The 22,819-nt window shown below is 46.2% G+C and overlaps 1 protein-coding gene across 2 annotated transcripts in view; it reads right to left on the bottom strand.

The window, feature by feature from the left end:
* Window positions 1–4,685, bottom strand: part of MAGI3 (membrane associated guanylate kinase, WW and PDZ domain containing 3) — a 676,662-nt gene extending 671,977 nt beyond the window's left edge. The window contains exon 1 of one of the 2 annotated variants that reach the window (XM_063955402.1): window positions 2,691–4,685. In XM_063955402.1, coding sequence (XP_063811472.1) covers window positions 2,691–2,994 — 304 coding nt within the window. In that variant the 5' untranslated portion in view covers window positions 2,995–4,685. The remainder of the gene's footprint in view (window positions 1–2,690) is intronic. The other variant, XM_063955400.1, reaches the window with a different exon arrangement.
* Between the last annotated feature and the right edge of the window lie 18,134 nt (window positions 4,686–22,819).

The raw sequence follows: 22,819 nt of genomic DNA, 5'->3' as shown, positions 1-22,819 counted from the left end.
TACTGTAACTGCACCACACGTCATCATTTTGTTTTATATATTTCCTCGATGATAATAAATACAGCTTTGCTGAATGATGTAAAGAATTACCACTGCCATTCAATAGAATACGGCTAATATAATATCACAGCAAATATACAGATATTATTATTGTGCATGTATTTTATATATGGTTCCAAATATAGTCATATTTGTAAATACATACACACACTATGTTACGATTTTTCCATATAAAGTAATGAAAAGACTGACAGCACATTAACCTTCTCTGTGGCTTCATGACCAGATATTTATTAGTATGTTGCTGGTTAGAATAGCAATACATTTTCTTTCCTCATTTCTTGGTGTATAAGAGAATATATATATATATATAGAATATATATATATATATAATTTTTTTGCCATTACAGTTATTCCAGGTCTTCTTTTCGCCAGTAACACTCTCACTTATACGGTTCCCTCCCCATCATGTAATCACCAGAGTGGGGTGAGATACAGAATATGGGAGTATTGCTACCAGTATACACTGCACAGTTTTCTGGAGTATCCAGATGTGCAACTGCATGTGGTCACCATTACTATGCAATGTATGATTGTAATCCATAGGTAACAGTCAATGTCTCAGGATGGGTACACACCTTAACGATGGATTGGCCGGCCGCCTGATGGGCTGACCACTACAATGGATTTGGTATGCATTCTGCACAAATGAATTTTGCATACACACTCCCCAATCCACCTCCTGACATGCCTGCCTACAGGAACCAGTAGTGACGTCATTGTCTGAGGTTGCTGTGGCTGCCATATGGGTCAGTTGGCAAGTTGCCTCTACAAACAGCAAGATACAATGGCATCGGCTGTGATGCACAGTGTTGTGATATGTCTGGTAATGGCCTCCTTCACAGACATATTGGCTGTAAACACGAGCCGATGGACCAGCCCATATATAGTTTGCCAGCTGTGTGTACCCAGCCTAATGGGCTAAACTTAATCACACATCTGATAACTCATCGTTGGATTTCAAATGAGATTAATGAACATACACAGTTTACACTGCTCCAATTTGTAGGGGGGCACACTGACAACTCCATTTGTGGGACGATAACAATATAAACAATTCCAAATTGATCATCTAAATCAGGCCTGGCCAACCTGTGGCTCTCCAGCTGTTGTGAAACTACATATCCCAGCATGCCCTGCCACAGTTTTAGCATTCTCTAATAGCAAAACTGTGGCAGAGCATGCTGGGGCTTGCAGTTTTACAGCAGCTGAAGAGCCACAGGCTGGCCAGGCCTGATCTAAATCAGTGTGGGAAGTCTAAAATTTCATGACTGTTCATACATACAATATATAATACAAAATACCAACTATTACTACAGAGATGACTTGGGAAACCTTAGCAAGCTGCATAATGAAACAGAACACACGTCTACCACAGAAAGTAAATAACTGGTTACCAATAGCTTCTGACATAAAATATGGTTCAATGTTCACAATCCTCATGTCATTATCAGTGCAAGTGCTCAAAGGTGAATCAATGAAGAAGTAAACATTCGGGACCATCTGTCTCCAGGGGCCACATAGGTTTACATGCTGCAGTTATGTTAAGTAGCAATAGACAATGTAAAGTGCTGACAACAAAGGCACTTAAGTGGTCCAATCTAAATGATAGTTTCTCAATGTATTCCTCAATGATGCCAAATAAATCAAATCTGATTAATATCTGGCAAGATAATTGGATTAATCCTGTATATAATCAAATAAATACTGAAAACATGGCCTGCTGGAATTGGATATTGTCTTAACACTGATGAACTACAAATACCAGAATTTATCACTCAGCTAATAATTGTTATGCCTTTTTCAGACAGAAATCCCGGCAATTACCCGGCTTTGTTTTTCCAGTCTCTGCCTGACCCCCCACCCTTTTCACACAGAGAAGCAAATTACCAGGTCAAGAATTTCTACCCGGTAATTTGCAGATCAAAACGGGTATTTAATCCGTGTGAAGGGGTCAATCCGGGTCGAAAAATTCCTGCGTGTCCAACCCTGGTAAATTCCTGGTCGAAGTCCCGGGAATTTCAACCCAGGTTGACCCCTTCACACAGAAAACGGACTTGTGTTTTTCGGCAAATTACCGGAACTGCATCACCCGGGAATTTGCCTATCTGAAAAGGGTATTAGAGGTTTATTGCAGATGCATAACAATTATCCTCCTGTAAAAAGAAACATTTTGATCATCAAAATTACCGAAGCAACTCATCTACAGCGCTCTAAACCAAATACATTCTTAGAGCATAAGGAAAGCAGTAATTTAGCCAATTTTGCTACAAATGTCAACTGAAAGGTTACACATCTAAGTTGAAAAAAAAAACCCCACACATGATGCCTCTTTTTATAATGCACACACTACTGAATATCTGGTTAGACAACATTGCTACGAAAGTATGGAATTACTGACGATCAAATTGTCCATGAAAGGACTCTGCGGTAGAGAAAAACAACAAGGACATAAACTGCTATATACATTGCATCCATATATAAAAGAGTGACAGTAATGAAGGCAGAACAAGCTAATAGAAATATAGAAGCATTACAGAAAATCATGATCAGCTACATGGGCTCAGTGCCTAGCACATTAAACCATGGCAAACGCTAAAGCAGAATAAGAAATTGCTGAAGGCACTTACCAGGTTTGACGGTTTTTAGACGAATAGGTTCCCTGAAATGCCTTATCACAGCCAGTGTATCTCGGTGTGTAAGGCCACTAACTGGTGTTCCATTTACTTCCAACAGTACATCCCCTTGGCTGGGTACCTTACCCGCAATGTAGCTTGCAGTGTCCTCTCTCAGACGGCCCAAGTAAGGGAACTCTCCATGCTCTGCGCCCCCGCGGAGCTCCAGAAGAGCGCTTGGATCTCCGCCCACCCCGGATAACCCGCATTCCTGCACTTTACTTAGCCAATGCTTCTTTTTTTTCAGCGTCTTGGACATGATGCCTCATACAGGAGATGGGCACAGAGCCCGCCACTCGATAAGAAGTGTACCAGGTATTACAACAGTAAAGATCTACAACTACCAAATGTGTTCTCGTCTATGCCTAATAGAGTTAATACGTCTATTGCTCAGATAAAAAAAGTCATAGTGATTAAGATCTGCATATTTGGTTAATTGACAACTGGCAATTTTGACAGCATCATCTGACAGCCAAGCATAACCAAACAGACAACAATCATATCTTAAACTGCAACTGTCACAACAGCTGCATTGATCCTACAACAAAATCAAAATCCATAACTCTAATACAATAGACTGACACAAACTGCAAATTGATATGGAGAACGTATAAGGATAAAACGAGTTCGCATATGGCAGTAGATGGGGATCTAAACCAAGAGAAGAAAATGGATCCTGACGTCTGATTGTAAAGATAAAACACAAATAAAATCAATGTATATCACTGGCTGGAGTGAGCTGAATCTGCTTACTGTCAAGACAATGATAGAAATTGACACCGAGATAATATCTGGCTGCTTCTGTATGGTCTGAAGACAAATAAAATGATTAAAACCACATTACTGTGCTACAAAGTGACTAATATTACAGAGTAAACAAGTGGAAGGAAGGGTAAAAGCAGAATGGAACAATATTCTGATGCACAACCCAAATATATTTATCTACACAAATAAAAAAGAGGGCAGACCATGCAGAGGGAAGCAATCCTTTAATCTGCACAGGATATTGGTCCCTGACAGCAGGAATTCCAAATTAAAATGACACTGGCTAAAAGCACATATACACCCTAGACTAGGAACTTCTCATAGATTCTGTGCAGCACAGCAGTGAGGATATGAAATGATCAAGCCACAAACAAGACCTGATATTAACCCATCAAGGTGCAGAACACAAATCCTGGCCACAAGCAGATGATATGCACATATTATGGATCTGCAACCTTTACTAACTGCAGAGAGAGCTCCTGAGTGCGTTGTAGATGCGGCTAAAGTGCACTGTGTCAGAATCAAAAGGAGATATATAGGTAACTGCTCGTCTGTAAATAAGGCAATAACTACAGATTGTCAGTGATGTCCTATGGCCCGATCCCGACAGATATGTGATGTGGAATTACAACATCCTAAAAGCATCCCAACCACACAACCATAGTCACCCTGTGTCCAGGTCTATGAGGCAGTGTGTATATGTGGCTGGGTGCGTGCCTTCCTCAGATGACAGATTAGAAAGTTATGCGGGAGAAGTTAGCTTGGGATGGGGCAGAGAGAGGGGGTGTGCCAGGAAGCAGCCTGTCACTGGTATCCGTGCACATGGATGGGAGCCCCGGGATGAGCTGTGCAATGGGGTGGGTGGAGTGCTGGACAAATAGGGATCCTCCTCAGAGGGGGGGGTGGCTGTTCGATGGCTTCCCCCGGTGTTTTCCCGGCTGCTGCAATCCCACCGCCGATATGTTCTACGTCCGGATGATGCCTCGACGGAGACTAACAAGGAACTGGGAGCTAGCGAGGGTGCGCAACTCAGCACTGGCCAGCGCCACGCCCACATTTCCGGATAACCCCGCCCCGTCATCAGCAAATGATGCTATGCTTCGTTAGCCACGCCCATTATCCTCAGCCGACGCCTACATTCCTGCGTTCCGTCACGCCTATATCTGTGTTAACTCTTCACACACCGTCCTTAGTGAATGCGTTACGTCAGATGCTGTGCCCTATAATCTAGTAAACGTCGTTAGCTGCACGGGGGCGTAGCTTGCTCGCTCAGCGACCGCCAGCCGAACGCGATGGACACGCCTTCTACCGCATTCTACCCACTAGTTGCGTCCATCCGTTCCGCCTACTGGGAAGAGTTTGGGTGATTGAATCCAGCAGCAGCATCAGGCGGAGAGTATAGTAGTACTAGTAAGGAAGTGGAGCAGCAGAGCAGGAGTAGTACAGGGCTGGCTAATGAATCTTGTAAGTGATGAAAATATTCCTGCATTGCAGAATCCAAAACCCATGCGTGACAGTGTCCCTGTGGCTGAGCTCCTCCAACCAGGGCGGGACACACACACTTCTGACATTTCTGTAGTATTCCTCACTTGCCTGAACTTCAGTGACTCACACTGGGGCTCATTGGGAATCAGCATAGGGTTCTCATTGCAAATCAGCCCCTTGTGCAGCAGACATCAGCAGAGAGTGCGTGACTGTCATGAGTAGAGGTAGGTAGTAGGGCACCTATGAGTTACACAGGTTCTGCAGCTGACCTAGGGATGGCCATCGACCATCAATAATTTGATGATTTGGTCTATGACAAATGTTTTACCATCGATGGGGGTGAAGCAGATGGTTTCCCGCCATCAATGATGTGTAGCTACTAGAGATGTGCACTTGAAATTTTTCGGGTTTTGTGTTTTGGTTTTGGGTTCGGTTCCGCGGCCGTGTTTTGGGTTCGACCGCGTTTTGGCAAAACCTCACCGAATTTTTTTTGTCGGATTCGGGTGTGTTTTGGATTCGGGTGTTTTTTTCAAAAAACACTAAAAAACAGCTTAAATCAAAGAATTTGGGGGTCATTTTGATCCCAAAGTATTATTAACCTCAAAAACCATAATTTCCACTCATTTTCAGTCTATTCTGAACACCTCACAATATTATTTTTAGTCCTAAAATTTGCACCGAGGTAGCTGTGTGAGTAAGCTAAGCGACCCTAGTGGCCGACACAAACACCTGGCCCATCTAGGAGTGGCACTGCAGTGTCACACAGGATGGCCCTTCCAAAAAACACTCCCCAAACAGCACATGACGCAAAGAAAAAAAGAGGCGCAATGAGGTAGCTGTGTGAGTAAGATAAGCGACCCTAGTGGCCGACACAAACACCTGGCCCATCTAGGAGTGGCACTGCAGTGTCACGCAGGATGGCCCTTCCAAAAAACACTCCCCAAACAGCACATGACGCAAAGAAAAAAAGAGGCGCAATGAGGTAGCTGTGTGAGTAAGATAAGCGACCCTAGTGGCCGACACAAACACCTGGCCCATCTAGGAGTGGCACTGCAGTGTCACGCAGGATGGCCCTTCCAAAAAACACTCCCCAAACAGCACATGACGCAAAGAAAAAAAGAGGCGCAATGAGGTACCTGTGTGAGTAAGATAAGCGACCCTAGTGACCGACACAAACACCTGGCCCATCTAGGAGTGGCACTGCAGTGTCACGCAGGATGGCCCTTCCAAAAAACACTCCTCAAACAGCACATGACGCAAAGAAAAAAAGAGGCGCAATGAGGTAGCTGTGTGAGTAAGCTAAGCGACCCTAGTGTCCGACACAAACACCTGGCCCATCTAGGAGTGGCACTGCAGTGTCACGCAGGATGGCCCTTCCAAAAAACACTCCCCAAACAGCACATGACGCAAAGAAAAAAAGAGGCGCAATGAGGTAGCTGTGTGAGTAAGATAAGCGACCCTAGTGGCCGACACAAACACCTGGCCCATCTAGGAGTGGCACTGCAGTGTCACGCAGGATGGCCCTTCCAAAAAACACTCCCCAAACAGCACATGACGCAAAGAAAAAAAGAGGCGCAATGAGGTAGCTGTGTGAGTAAGCTAAGCGACCCTAGTGGCCGACACAAACACCTGGCCCATCTAGGAGTGGCACTGCATTGTCACGCAGGATGGCCCTTCCAAAAAACACTCCCCAAACAGCACATGACGCAAAGAAAAAAAGAGGCGCAATGAGGTAGCTGTGTGAGTAAGATAAGCGACCCTAGTGGCCGACACAAACACCTGGCCCATCTAGGAGTGGCACTGCAGTGTCACGCAGGATGGCCCTTCCAAAAAACACTCCCCAAACAGCACATGACGCAAAGAAAAAAAGAGGCGCAATGAGGTAGCTGTGTGAGTAAGCTAAGCGACCCTAGTGGCTGACACAAACACCTGGCCCATCTAGGAGTGGCACTGCAGTGTCACGCAGGATGGCCCTTCCAAAAAACACTCCCCAAACAGCACATGACGCAAAGAAAAAAAGAGGCGCAATGAGGTAGCTGTGTGAGTAAGATAAGCGACCCTAGTGGCCGACACAAACACCTGGCCCATCTAGGAGTGGCACTGCAGTGTCACGCAGGATGGCCCTTCCAAAAAACACTCCCCAAACAGCACATGACGCAAAGAAAAAAAGAGGCGCAATGAGGTAGCTGTGTGAGTAAGATAAGCGACCCTAGTGGCCGACACAAACACCTGGCCCATCTAGGAGTGGCACTGCAGTGTCACGCAGGATGGCCCTTCCAAAAAACACTCCCCAAACAGCACATGACGCAAAGAAAAAAAGAGGCGCAATGAGGTAGCTGTGTGAGTAAGATAAGCGACCCTAGTGGCCGACACAAACACCTGGCCCATCTAGGAGTGGCACTGCAGTGTCACGCAGGATGGCCCTTCCAAAAAACACTCCCCAAACAGCACATGACGCAAAGAAAAAAAGAGGCGCAATGAGGTAGCTGTGTGAGTAAGCTAAGCGACCCTAGTGGCCGACACAAACACCTGGCCCATCTAGGAGTGGCACTGCATTGTCACGCAGGATGGCCCTTCCAAAAAACACTCCCCAAACAGCACATGACGCAAAGAAAAAAAGAGGCGCAATGAGGTAGCTGTGTGAGTAAGATAAGCGACCCTAGTGGCCGACACAAACACCTGGCCCATCTAGGAGTGGCACTGCAGTGTCACGCAGGATGGCCCTTCCAAAAAACACTCCCCAAACAGCACATGACGCAAAGAAAAAAAGAGGCGCAATGAGGTAGCTGTGTGAGTAAGCTAAGCGACCCTAGTGGCTGACACAAACACCTGGCCCATCTAGGAGTGGCACTGCAGTGTCACGCAGGATGGCCCTTCCAAAAAACACTCCCCAAACAGCACATGACGCAAAGAAAAAAAGAGGCGCAATGAGGTAGCTGTGTGAGTAAGATAAGCGACCCTAGTGGCCGACACAAACACCTGGCCCATCTAGGAGTGGCACTGCAGTGTCACGCAGGATGGCCCTTCCAAAAAACACTCCCCAAACAGCACATGACGCAAAGAAAAAAAGAGGCGCAATGAGGTAGCTGTGTGAGTAAGATAAGCGACCCTAGTGGCCGACACAAACACCTGGCCCATCTAGGAGTGGCACTGCAGTGTCACGCAGGATGGCCCTTCAAAAAAATACTCCCCAAACAGCACATGACGCAAAGAAAAATTAAAGAAAAAAGAGGTGCAAGATGGAATTGTCCTTGGGCCCTCCCACCCACCCTTATGTTGTATAAACAGGACATGCACACTTTAACCAACCCATCATTTCAGTGACAGGGTCTGCCACACGACTGTGACTGAAATGACGGGTTGGTTTGGACCCCCACCAAAAAAGAAGCAATTAATCTCTCCTTGCACAAACTGGCTCTACAGAGGCAAGATGTCCACCTCATCATCATCCTCCGATATATCACCGTGTACATCCCCCTCCTCACAGATTATCAATTCGTCCCCACTGGAATCCACCATCTCAGCTCCCTGTGTACTTTGTGGAGGCAATTGCTGCTGGTCAATGTCTCCACGGAGGAATTGATTATAATTCATTTTAATGAACATCATCTTCTCCACATTTTCTGGAAGTAACCTCGTACGCCGATTGCTGACAAGGTGAGCGGCGGCACTAAACACTCTTTCGGAGTACACACTTGTGGGAGGGCAACTTAGGTAGAATAAAGCCAGTTTGTGCAAGGGCCTCCAAATTGCCTCTTTTTCCTGCCAGTATAAGTACGGACTGTCTGACGTGCCTACTTGGATGCGGTCACTCATATAATCCTCCACCATTCTTTCAATGGGGAGAGAATCATATGCAGTAACAGTAGACGACATGTCCGTAATCGTTGTCAGGTCCTTCAGTCCGGACCAGATGTCAGCATCAGCAGTCGCTCCAGACTGCCCTGCATCACCGCCAGCGGGTGGGCTCGGAATTCTGAGCCTTTTCCTCGCACCCCCAGTTGCGGGAGAATGTGAAGGAGGAGATATTGACAGGTCGCATTCCGCTTGACTTGACAATTTTCTCACCAGCAGGTCTTTGAACCCCAGCAGACTTGTGTCTGCCGGAAAGAGAGATCCAAGGTAGGTTTTAAATCTAGGATCGAGCACGGTGGCCAAAATGTAGTGATCTGATTTCAACAGATTGACCACCCGTGAATCCTTGTTAAGCGAATTAAGGGCTCCATCCACAAGTCCCACATGCCTAGCGGAATCGCTCCGTGTTAGCTCCTCCTTCAATGTCTCCAGCTGCTTCTGCAAAAGCCTGATGAGGGGAATGACCTGACTCAGGCTGGCAGTGTCTGAACTGACTTCACGTGTGGCAAGTTCAAAGGGCAGCAGAACCTTGCACAACGTTGAAATCATTCTCCACTGCGCTTGAGACAGGTGCATTCCACCTCCTATATCGTGCTGAATTGTATAGGCTTGAATGGCCTTTTGCTGCTCCTCCAACCTCTGAAGCATATATAGGGTTGAATTCCACCTCGTTACCACTTCTTGCTTCAGATGATGGCAGGGCAGGTTCAGGCATTTTTGGTGTTGCTCCAGTCTTCTGTACGTGGTGCCTGTACGCCGAAAGTGTCCCGCAATTCTTCTGGCCACCGACAGCATCTCTTGCACGCCCCTGTCGTTTTTTTAAAAATTCTGCACCACCAAATTCAAGGTATGTGCAAAACATGGGACGTGCTGGAATTTGCCCATATTTAATGCACACACAATATTGCTGGCGTTGTCCGATGCCACAAATCCACAGGAGAGTCCAATTGGGGTAAGCCATTCCGCGATGATCTTCCTCAGTTGCCGTAAGAGGTTTTCAGCTGTGTGCGTATTCTGGAAACTGGTGATACAAAGCGTAGCCTGCCTAGGAAAGAGTTGGCGTTTGCGAGATACTGCTACTGGTGCCGCCGCTGCTGTTCTTGCGGCGGGAGTCCATACATCTACCCAGTGGGCTGTCACAGTCATATAGTCCTGACCCTGCCCTGCTCCACTTGTCCACATGTCCGTGGTTAAGTGGACATTGGGTACAACTGCATTTTTTAGGACACTGGTGAGTCTTTTTCTGACGTCCGTGTACATTCTCGGTATCGCCTGCCTAGAGAAGTGGAACCTAGATGGTATTTGGTAACGGGGGCACACTACCTCAAGAAATTGTCTAGTTCCCTGTGAACTAACGGCGGATACCGGATGCACGTCTACTAACACCAACATAGTTGTCAAGGCCTCAGTTATCCGCTTTGCAACAGGATGACTGCTGTGATATTTCATCTTCCTCGCAAAGGACTGTTGGACAGTCAATTGCTTGGTGGAAGTAGTAAAAGTGGGCTTACGACTTCCCCTCTGGGATGACCATCGACTCCCAGCAGCAACAACAGCAGCGCCAGCAGCAGTAGGCGTTACACGCAAGGATGCATCGGAGGAATCCCAGGCAGGAGAGGACTCGTCAGAATTGCCAGTGACATGGGCTGCAGGACTATTGGCTTTCCTGGGGAAGGAGGAAATTGACACTGAGGGAGTTGGTGGGGTGGTTTGCGTGAGCTTGGTTACAAGAGGAAGGGATTTACTGGTCAGTGGACTGCTTCCGCTGTCGCCCAAAGTTTTTGAACTTGTCACTGACTTATTATGAATGCGCTGCAGGTGACGTATAAGGGAGGATGTTCCGAGGTGGTTAACGTCCTTACCCCTACTTATTACAGCTTGACAAAGGCAACACACGGCTTGACAAATGTTGTCCGCATTTCTGTTGAAATACTTCCACACCGAAGAGCTGATTTTTTTGGTATTTTCACCAGGCATGTCAACGGCCATATTCCTCCCACGGACAACAGGTGTCTCCCCGGGTGCCTGACTTAAACAAACCACCTCACCATCAGAATCCTCCTTGTCAATTTCCTCCCCAGCGCCAGCAACACCCATATCCTCCTCATCCTGGTGTACTTCAACACTGACATCTTCAATCTGACTATCAGGAACTGGACTGCGGGTGCTCCTTCCAGCACTTGCAGGGGGCGTGCAAATGGTGGAAGGCGCATGCTCTTCACGTCCAGTGTTGGGAAGGTCAGGCATCGCAACCGACACAATTGGACTCTCCTTGTGGATTTGGGATTTCGAAGAACGCACAGTTCTTTGCGGTGCTTTTGCCAGCTTGAGTCTTTTCATTTTTCTAGCGAGAGGCTGAGTGCTTCCATCCTCATGTGAAGCTGAACCACTAGCCATGAACATAGGCCAGGGCCTCAGCCGTTCCTTGCCACTCCGTGTGGTAAATGGCATATTGGCAAGTTTACGCTTCTCCTCCGACAATTTTATTTTAGATTTTTGAGTCCTTTTTTTACTAATATTTGGTGTTTTGGATTTTACATGCTCTGTACTATGACATTGGGCATCGGCCTTGGCAGATGACGTTGCTGGCATTTCATCGTCTCGGCCATGACTAGTGGCAGCAGCTTCAGCACGAGGTGGAAGTCGATCTTGATCTTAACCTAATTTTGGAACCTCAACATTTTTGTTCTCCATATTTTAATAGGCACAACTAAAAGGCACCTCAGGTAAACAATGGAGATGGATGGATACTAGTATACTTATGGATGGACGAGCGACTGCCGACACAGAGGTAGCTACAGCCGTGGACTACCGTACTGTGTCTGCTGCTAATATAGACTGGATGATAATGAGATAAAATTAAAATATATATATATATATCACACTAGTACTGCAGCCGGACAGGTATATATTATGTAATGACGGACCTGCTGGACACTGTCTGTCAGACTCAGCACTGCAGACTCCTAAAGTAAGCTACTAGTATCAAGAAGATAGAAAAAAAAAAAAAACCACGGGTAGGTGGTATACAATTATGGATGGACGAGCGACTGCCGACACAGAGGTAGCTACAGCCGTGGACTACCGTACTGTGTCTGCTGCTAATATAGACTGGATGATAATGAGATAAAATTAAAATATATATATATATATCACACTAGTACTGCAGCCGGACAGGTATATATTATGTAATGACGGACCTGCTGGACACTGTCTGTCAGACTCAGCACTGCAGACTCCTAAAGTAAGCTACTAGTATCAAGAAGATAGAAAAAAATAAATAAACCACGGGTAGGTGGTATACAATTATGAATGGACGAGCGACTGCCGACACAGAGGTAGCTACAGCCGTGGACTACCGTACTGTGTCTGCTGCTAATATAGACTGGATGATAATGAGATAAAATTAAAATATATATATATATATCACACTAGTACTGCAGCCGGACAGGTATATATTATGTAATGACGGACCTGCTGGACACTGTCTGTCAGCACTGCAGACTCCTAAAGTAAGCTACTAGTATCAAGAAGATAGAAAAAAAAAACCACGGGTAGGTGGTATACAATTATGGATGGACGAGCGACTGCCGACACAGAGGTAGCTACAGCCGTGGACTACCGTACTGTGTCTGCTGCTAATATAGACTGGATGATAATGAGATAAAATTAAAATATATATATATATATATATATATCACACTAGTACTGCAGCCGGACAGGTCTATATTATGTAATGACGGACCTGCTGGACACTGTCTGTCAGCACTGCAGACTCCTAAAGTAAGCTACTAGTATCAAGAAGATAGGAAAAAAAAAACCACGTGTAGGTGGTATACAATTATGGATGGACGAGCGACTGCCGACACAGAGGTAGCTACAGCCGTGGACTACCGTACTGTGTCTGCTGCTAATATAGACTGGATGATAATGAGATAAAATTAAAATATATATATATCACACTAGTACTGAAGCCGGACAGGTATATATTATGTAATGACGGACCTGCTGGACACTGTCTGTCACACTCAGCACTGCAGACTCCTAAAGTAAGCTACTAGTATCAAGAAGATAGAAAAAAAAAATAAACCACGGGTAGGTGGTATACAATTATGGATGGACGAGCGACTGCCGACACAGAGGTAGCTACAGCCGTGGACTACCATACTGTGTCTGCTGCTAATATAGACTGGATGATAATGAGATAAAATTAAAATATATATATATCACACTAGTACTGCAGCCGGACAGGTATATATTATGTAATGACGGACCTGCTGGACACTGTCTGTCAGCACTGCAGACTCCTAAAGTAAGCTACTAGTATCAAGAAGATAGAAAAAAAAATAAACCACGGGTAGGTGGTATACAATTATGGATGGACGAGCGACTGCCGACACAGAGGTAGCTACAGCCGTGGACTACCGTACTGTGTCTGCTGCTAATATAGACTGGATGATAATGAGATAAAATTAAAATATATATATATCACACTAGTACTGCAGCCGGACAGGTATATATTATGTAATGACGGACCTGCTGGACACTGTCTGTCAGCACTGCAGACTCCTAAAGTAAGCTACTAGTATCAAGAAGATAGAAAAAAAAATAAACCACGGGTAGGTGGTATACAATTATGGATGGACGAGCGACTGCCGACACAGAGGTAGCTACAGCCGTGGACTACCGTACTGTGTCTGCTGCTAATATAGACTGGATGATAATGAGATAAAATTAAAATATATATATATATCACACTAGTACTGCAGCCGGACAGGTATATATTATGTAATGACGGACCTGCTGGACACTGTCTGTCAGACTCAGCACTGCAGACTCCTAAAGTAAGCTACTAGTATCAAGAAGATAGAAAAAAAAAAAACCACGGGTAGGTGGTATACAATTATGGATGGACGAGCGACTGCCGACACAGAGGTAGCTACAGCCGTGGACTACCGTACTGTGTCTGCTGCTAATATAGACTGGATGATAATGAGATAAAATTAAAATATATATATATATATCACACTAGTACTGCAGCCGGACAGGTATATATTATGTAATGACGGACCTGCTGGACACTGTCTGTCAGACTCAGCACTGCAGACTCCTAAAGTAAGCTACTAGTATCAAGAAGATAGAAAAAAAAAAACACGGGTTGGTGGTATACAATTATGGATGGACGAGCGACTGCCGACACAGAGGTAGCTACAGCCGTGGACTACCGTACTGTGTCTGCTGCTAATATAGACTGGATGATAATGAGATAAAATTAAAATATATATATATATATCACACTAGTACTGCAGCCGGACAGGTATATATTATGTAATGACGGACCTGCTGGACACTGTCTGTCAGCACTGCAGACTCCTAAAGTAAGCTACTAGTATCAAGAAGATAGAAAAAATAAATAAACCACGGGTAGGTGGTATACAATTATGGATGGACGAGCGACTGCCGACACAGAGGTAGCTACAGCCGTGGACTACCGTACTGTGTCTGCTGCTAATATAGACTGGATGATAATGAGATAAAATTAAAATATATATATATATCACACTAGTACTGCAGCCGGACAGGTATATATTATGTAATGACGGACCTGCTGGACACTGTCTGCAGAATGCGTTTATAAAAACACCACACGACGAGTGTTTAACTTTTTCAGGCAGACAATCACAATATACTGGTGGTCAGCAGACAATCACAATACTGGTGGTCAGTGGTCACTGGTCAGTCACACTGGCAGTGGCACTCTGGCAGCAAAAGTGTGCACTGTACTTAAAATATGTACTCCTGCTATAACTGCTCCCCAGTCTCCCCCACAATTAAGCTGTGTGAGCAGTGAGCACTCAGCAGTCAGATAATGATATACAGTATATGATGCAGCACACTGGGCTGAGCACAGATATGGTATGTGTGACTGTGTCACACTGTGTATCGTTTTTTTTCAGGCAGAGAACGGATTAATTAAACTGGTGGCACTGGTCACTGGTCACACTATCAGCAGCAAGTGGTACTCCTCCTATATGCTCCCCAAAATTTGTGTCTCTCTCTAGTACTAGTCACTGTAAACGGAGAGGACGCCAGCCACGTCCTCTCCCTATCAATCTCAATGCACGTGTGAAAATGGCGGCGACGCGCGGCTCCTTATATAGAATCCGAGTCTCGCGATAGAATCCGAGCCTCGCGAGAATCCGACAGCGGGATGATGACGTTCGGGCGCGCTCGGGTTAACCGAGCAAGGCGGGAAGATCCGAGTCGCTCGGCCCCGTGTAAAAAAAACTGAAGTTCGGGCGGGTTCGGATTCCGAGGAACCGAACCCGCTCATCTCTAGTAGCTACTAAAAGTTTTTTTTTTTTTTTTTTTATCCTCCATGGCCACCATGGAGGCCAGCTCCACCCCCCGACACCTGCGAAGCTCCTCCTACGGGCTCCATTGCACACTAAAGCAGGGAGAACAATATGTGGGTGAAACCATTGATGGTTACATTGCAGATTTGTACACATCCCACCCAAATCTAAGGGTCTAATTTATCATACTCGTTGCGTATGATAAATGGTGCTCCTGTTGAGAGCTGATTGGCTGGAGCACCATTTATCATAAGCAACACGTTTTATCATTCACATAACTGGCTTCTTAAATCTCTCTGCACATTGTATATAGCATCATGGTTTTGCTCAGGTGCAGAGTTACATGCAGTTTTTTTCTTTGCTACCAATCAGAATCAGGCCCAATGTGGCCTGGTAGGTAGATCATTTTAAATAATACTTGGAGGAAGTTATCTAAGTTAGATTAAGCAGAACAATAATATCATACCCTCCAACATTTTACGCTGGAAAACCGGTACAAATTAGGAAAAGGGCGTGGCCACACCCCCTTTCCTATACTTTCAATAGAGATTTAGTGAGTCAAAAATCGGTACAAAGCCCTTTTTTGCCGGTACAGACCATTAAAAAACGGATACTATACCTGTCAAAAAGGTACAGTTGGAGGGTATGTAATATGCAATCTGTTTCCCCATTGTGTTGTGTGATTACAAGAACTAGAATGCCTGATAAATGGAAAATGTTTGGCTGTGTAAAGGTTTCCTCTTGGTTCTAACTGTGGTTTGCTTTCCTTCTACAATAAAATGAGAGAATCCAAAAATGTTGAGAAAAAGGATTCTCCTAAGTCGGCCACTATTCCGATATTCACACATATTGTCAATGGGCCTTATTCAGAGATAGCCGCAGTTCACATCACTGCTTCGTTTTAATACACACAAGTATATGATAATAAGTAAATGGCACAGGAGGTGTCTGAGCGAAATAGACTCCTCCTGTCAGCATTGCAGATCTAAATGCTGTGTCCTAAGTGCCTGATTCATACAGCAGTTGTACGCAGATACAATTGTAATTTACAAGGCTACGGAACTGGCATTGTTAGCAAGTGAAGCTTCCGCCCACAAATAGAAAGAGACGCCTGCCGGAGCCTACCCAAACTCATTTGCAATTGTGTACACATTTGCAGCCTATATGCAGAAATGAGGTACATCGGGGCTATGGGTTGGTCTATAGCAACCCTGTCCTCCAGAACTACTAACAGTTTGCCTTTTCTAGACCACCTAGCGGCTGCACATTTGTAGTCATTACTGTTAAGGTGCCCATACACCTAAAGATTTATCTTCCAATCTTGCTGGTTGGAACAAAAATCTGGTAATAGATGGGAGCAAATTACATGGATAGGAGCAAACTGACCATTTCAAATGGTCAACTGTCATTTGCTCCCATCCATTACCAGATTTTCGTTCCAGCCAGATTGGAAGATAAATCTTTAGGTGTACGGGCAACTTTACAATTTCAAACTTGTGGTGCATTAATTCCTAACTGACACATTCCACGGATCAACAGGTTGCATGGAAAACATAAACAGTTAGTATCTCTCGAGGACCAGGGTTAGCTGCCCCAGGCCTATGGCTATGCAGACTGGACACAGCAGGTTTTTGCACGTACGAGCTTGCAGCAGATGGAAGATACATGCCACAAAAATGACCATGGCGCGCCTTTTCCCACAGACTTTTATTAAAGCCAGAAAAAAGTATCATCAGACAACTATCATAAAGTCTAGAAGAATTATATTGCATGGTGTAATAAAGCTAAAGGTTTATCTTCGTCTTTTTCCTTTCTGAGGGTTCTTTCTTTTCTTCAGGCAGGGCAAGAGTTGGGTCTTCATTAAGGTTCCTTAAGGTGCAGTTACAGTATCTTCAAAGAATTTTAGCTCTGATCCCAGAGATGAAGACCTTCTTGCAGGGCATATTGCATATACAGCAACTAAATATGCATCCCATAGAACCTTGGGATCTAAATATTGTCTTGTTAATGCTTTAGCTGCACCCTTTGAATCTTTGCAAGAGGTGGACTTGAAGTTTGTTACTTGGAAATTATTTTCTTATAGCTGTATTTCCAGTTAGTAGAGTTTCAGAATTAGGAGCTTTATTTCTTAGACCTCCACTTCTAGTGATCACGAAGACTGAGTAGTGTTACGCACACTACCATGTTTTCAACCTAAGGTGGTATCAGCATTTCATCTTAATCAAGAAATCATAATACTGACTTTTGTTAAATCAAATAAGACAATGTGTTAGGGTCAATTGTGTCTGATAGTGCTTATAGTGTTAAGAATGTATCTGGAGAAGGAGCCAGTATACACTTAATGGGTAGTAATTGCATGCGGGGGTAAAGGAATAGAGAAGTTATTATTGCGATTATACTACATGCCGCCTGGTATTAATGTGTCTGACGAGAAATTGTTACTGAATCAAACTGAAAGAGCAGCAGGAGTAGGAGACATAGTAGTAATGGGAGACTTTAACTATCGCGAGATAAACTGGAAAATCAATTCATGTGATACTGCTAGGGGCAATATGTTTCTCTGACGTCCTAGTGGATGCTGGGGACTCCGTAAGGACCATGGGGAATAGCGGCTCCGCAGGAGACTGGGCACAGCTAAGAAAGATTTAGGACTACCTGGTGTGCACTGGCTCCTCCCACTATGACCCTCCTCCAGACCTCAGTTAGAATCCTGTGCCCGGCTGAGCTGGATGCACACTAGGGGCTCTCCTGAGCTCCTAGAGAGAAAGTATATTTTAGGTTTTTTATTTTACAGTGAGATCTGCTGGCAACAGACTCACTGCAGCAAGGGACTAAGGGGAGAAGAAGCGAACCTACCTAACTGGTGGTAGCTTGGGCTTCTTAGGCTACTGGACATCATTAGCTCCAGAGGGATCGACCGCATGGAACCGGCTATTGATGTTCGGTCCCAGAGCCGCGCCGCCGGCCCCCTTACAGAGCCAGAAGCAAGAAGAGTCCGGAAAATCGGCGGCAGAAGACATCAGTCTTCACCAAGGTAGCGCACAGCACTGCAGCTGTGCGCCATTGCTCCTCATACACACTTCACACTCCGGTCACTGAGGGTGCAGGGCGCTGGGGGGGGGGTGCCCAGAGCAGCAATAAAAACACCTTGGCTGGCAAATATATCACAATATATAGCCCCAGAGGCTATATATGTGATAAATACCCCTGCCAGAATCCATAAAAAAGCGGGAGAAAAGTCCGCGAAAAAGGGGCGGAGCTATCTCCCTCAGCACACTGGCGCCATTTTCTCTTCACAGTGCAGCTGGAAGACAGCTCCCCAGGCTCTCCCCTGTAGTTTTCAAGCTCAAAGGGTTAAAAAGAGAAGGGGGGCACTAAATTTAGGCGCAATATTGTTTATACAAGCAGCTATTGGGGGAAAAATCACTCAGTTATAGTGTTAATCCCTGCATTATATAGCGCTCTGGTGTGTGCTGGCATACTCTCTCTCTCTGTCTCCCCAAAGGACTTTGTGGGGTCCTGTCCTCAGTCAGAGCATTCCCTGTGTGTGTGCTGTGTGTCGGTACGGCTGTGTCGACATGTGGGATGAGGAAGGTTACGTGGAGGTGGAGCAGAGGCCGATAAATGGGATGTCGTCCCCTGTGGGGCCGACACCAGAGTGGATGGATAGGTGGAAGGTATTAACCGACAATGTCAACTCCTTACAAGGCTGGATGACGTAAAACAGCTGTGGGACAGCCGGCTTCTCAGCCCGCGCCTGCCCAGGCGTCTCAAAGGCCATCAGGGGCTCAAAAAAGCGCCCGTTACCTCAGATGGCAGACACAGATGTCGACACGGAGTCTGACTCCAGTGTCGACGAGGTTGAGACATATACACAATCCACTAGGAACATCCGTTACATGATCTCGGCAATGAAAAATGTGTTACGCATTTCTGACATGAACCCAAGTACCACATAAAAGGGGTTTTACTTTTGGGGAGAAAAAGCAGCCAGTGTTTTGTTCCCCCATCAGATGAATGAATGAAGTGTATAAAGTAGCGTGGGTTCCCCCAATAAGAAACTGGTAATTTCTAAAAAGTTGCTGATGGCGTACCCTTTCCCGCCAGAGGATAGGTCACGTTGGGAGATATCCCTTAGGGTGGATAAGGCGCTCACACGTTTGTCAAAAAAGGTGGCACTGCCGTCTTAGGATACGGCCACCTTGAAGGAGCCTGCTGATAAAAAACAGGAGGCTATCCTGAAGTCTGTATATACACACTCAGGTTATATACTGAGACCTGCAATTGCCTCAGCATAAATAGTGCTGCTGCAGCGTGGTCTGATACCCTGTCAGATAATATTAATACTCTAAGACAGGGATAATAGTTTGCTAACATAGAGCATATTAAAGACGTCGTCTTATATATAAAGGATGCACAGAGGGATATTTGCCGGCTGGCATCCAGAATAAATGCAATGTCCATTCTGCCAGGAGGGTATTAGAAACCCGGCAGTGGACAGGTGATGCTGCCTATAAAAGGCACATGGAGATTCTGCCTTATAAGGGTGAGGAATTGTTTCGGGATGGTCTCTGGGACCTCGTATCCACAGCAACAGCTGGGAAGAAAAAAAATTTTTTACCTCAGGTTTCCTCACAGCCTAAGAAAGCACCGTATTTTCAGGTACAGTCCTTTCGGCTTCAGAAAAGCAAGCGGGTCAAAGGCGCTTCCTTTCTGCACAGAGACAAGGGAAGAAGGAAAAAGCTGCACCAGCAGCCAGTTCCCAGGATCAAAAATCTTCCCCCGCTTCCTCTGAGTCCACCGCTTGACGTTGGGGCTCCACAGGTGGAGACAGGTGCGGTAGGGGCGCGTCTCGGGAACTTCAGGGACCAGTGGGTTTGCCCACAGGTGGATCCCTAGGTTCTGCAAATAGTATCACAGGGATACAGGCTGGAGTTCGAGGCGACTCCCCCTCGACGTTACCTCACCTCAGCCTTGCCTGCTGCCCTCGGAGAAAGGTAGTACTGGCGGCAATTCACAAGCTGTACCTCCAGCAGGTGAAATCAAGGTACCCCTCCTTCAACAAGGCCGGGGTTACTATTCCAAAATGTTGTGGTACCGAAACCAGACGGTTCGGTGAGACCCATTCTAAAATTGAAAGCCTTGAACACTTATATACGAAGGTTCAAGTTCGAAATGGAATCGCTCAGGGCGATTATTGCAAGCCTGGAGAATTTCATGGTATCACTGGACATCAAGGATGCTTACCTGCATGTCCCTATTTACCCTCTTCACCAGGAGTACCTCAAAATTGTGGTACAGGATTGTCATTACCAATTCCAGACGTTGCCGTTGGTCTGTCCCCGGCACCGAGGTATTTACCAAGGTAATGGCCGAAATAATTATCCCGTACTTGGACGATCTCCTTATAAAGGCTAGGTCCAGGGAGCAGTTGCTCGGCGGAGTAGCACTATCTCGGGAAGTGCTACAACAGCACGGCTGGATTCTGAATATCCAAAGTCGCAGCTGGTTCCTACGACGCGTCTACTGTTCCTGAGTATGGTTCTGGACACAGAACAGGATAAAAAGGGTTTCTCCCGGAGGAGAAGTCCAAGGAGTTGTCGTCTCTAGACAGATACCTCCTAATACGTATACAGGTGTCGGTGCATCAATGCACGCGAGCCCTGGGAAGGATGGTAGCTTCTTACGAAGAAATTCCATTTGCCAGGTCCCATACAAGGATTTTCCAGTGGGATCTGTTGGACATGTGGTCCGGGTCGCATCTTCAGATGCATCGGCGGATAACCCTGTCTCCAAGGGCCAGGGTGTAGCTGTTGTGGTGGCTGCAGAGTGCTCATCTTCTAGGGGGCCGCAGATTCGGCATACAGGACTGGGTCCTGGTGACCACGGATGCCAGCCTTCGAGGCTGGGGGGCAGTCACACAGGGAAGAAACTTCCAAGGCTATGGAAAAGTCAGGAGACTTCCCTACACATAAATATTCTGGAACTAAGGGCCATTTACAATGCCCTAAGTCAGGCTAGACCCCTGCTTCAACACCGGCCGGTGCTGATCCAGTCAGACAACATCACGGCGGTCGCTCATGTAAACGACAGGGCGGCACAAGAAGCAGGATGGCGATGGCAGAAGCCACAAGGATTCTCCGATGGGCGGAAAATCATGTGTTAGCACTGTCAGCAGTGTTCATTCCCGGAGTGGACAACTGAGAAGCAGACTTTCTCAGAAGACACGACCTCCACCCGGGAGAGTGGGGACTTCATCCAGAAGTCTTCCAAATGATTGTACACCGTTGGGAAAGGCCATAGGTGGACATGATGGCGTCCCGCCTCAACTAAAAGTTACAAAGATATTGCGCCAGGTCAAGGACCCTCAGGCGATAGCTGTGGACGCTCTGGTAACACCGTGGGTGTACCAGTCGGTGTATGTGTTCCCTTCTCTGCCTCTCTTACCCAGGGTAATGAGAATAATAAGAAGGAGAGAAGTAAGAACTATACTCATTGTTCCGGGTGGGCCAAGAAGAGCTTGGTAACCAGAACTCCAAGAAATGATCTCAGAGGACCCATGGCCTCTGCCGCTCAGACAGGACCTGCTGCAGCAGGGGGCCTGTCTGTTCCAAGACGTACCGCGGCTGCGTTGGACGGCATGGCGGTTGAACGCCGGATCCTGAAGGAAAAGGGAATTCCGGAGGAAGTTATCCCTACGCTATTTAAAGCTAGGAAAGAAGTGAACGCTAACCATTATCACCGCATATGGCGGATATATGTTGCGTACTGTGAGGCCAGGAAGGCCCCAAAGGAGAAATTTCAGCTAGGTCGATTTCTGCACTTCCTACAGTCAGAGGTGACTATGCGCCTACAATTGGGTTCCATTAAGGTCCAGATTTTGGCTCTATCGATTTTCTTCCAAAATGGAACTGGCTTCACTGCCTGAAGTTCAGACTTTTGTTAAGGGAGGGCTGCATAGTCAGCCCCCGTTTGTGCCTCCAGTGGCACCGTGGGATCTCAACGTGGTGTTGGATTTCCTGAAGTTGCATTGGGTTGAGCCACTTAAATCCGTGGAGCTATAATACCTCACGTGGAAAGTGGTCATTCTGTGGGCCTTGGCGTCGGCCAGGCGTGTATCAGAATTGACAAAAGCCCTTATCTGTATTTTAGATGGGAAAGGCGAAATTGAGGACTCGTTCCCAATTCCTTCCTAAGGTGGTATCAGTTTTTCATGTGAACCAACCTATTGTGGTGCCTGCGGCTACTTGGGACTTGGAGGATTCCAAGTTACTGGACGTAGTCAGGGCCCTGAAAAGTATATGTTTCCAGGACAGCTGGAGTCAGGAAGACTGACTCGCTATTTATCCTGTATGCACCCAACAAGCTGGGTGCTCCTGCTTCTAAGCAGACGATTGCTCGCTGGATCTGTAGCACGATTCAACTTGCACATTCTGCGGCTGGACTGCCACACCCTAAATCTGTAAAAGCCCATTCCACGAGGAAAGTGGGCTCTTCTTGGGCGGCTGCCCGAGGGGTCTCGGCTTTACAACTTTGCCGAGCTGCTACTTGGTCAGGGGCAAACACGTTTGCAAAATTCTACAAATTTGATACCCTGGCTGAGGAGGACCTTGAGTTCTCTCA

Source organism: Pseudophryne corroboree, chromosome 2 (assembly GCF_028390025.1).
Source record: "Pseudophryne corroboree isolate aPseCor3 chromosome 2, aPseCor3.hap2, whole genome shotgun sequence".
Taxonomy (NCBI): Eukaryota; Metazoa; Chordata; class Amphibia; order Anura; family Myobatrachidae; genus Pseudophryne; species Pseudophryne corroboree.
The sequence above is the reverse complement of the archived record's forward strand: the minus strand, read 5'-3'. Positions and strand labels throughout refer to the sequence as shown.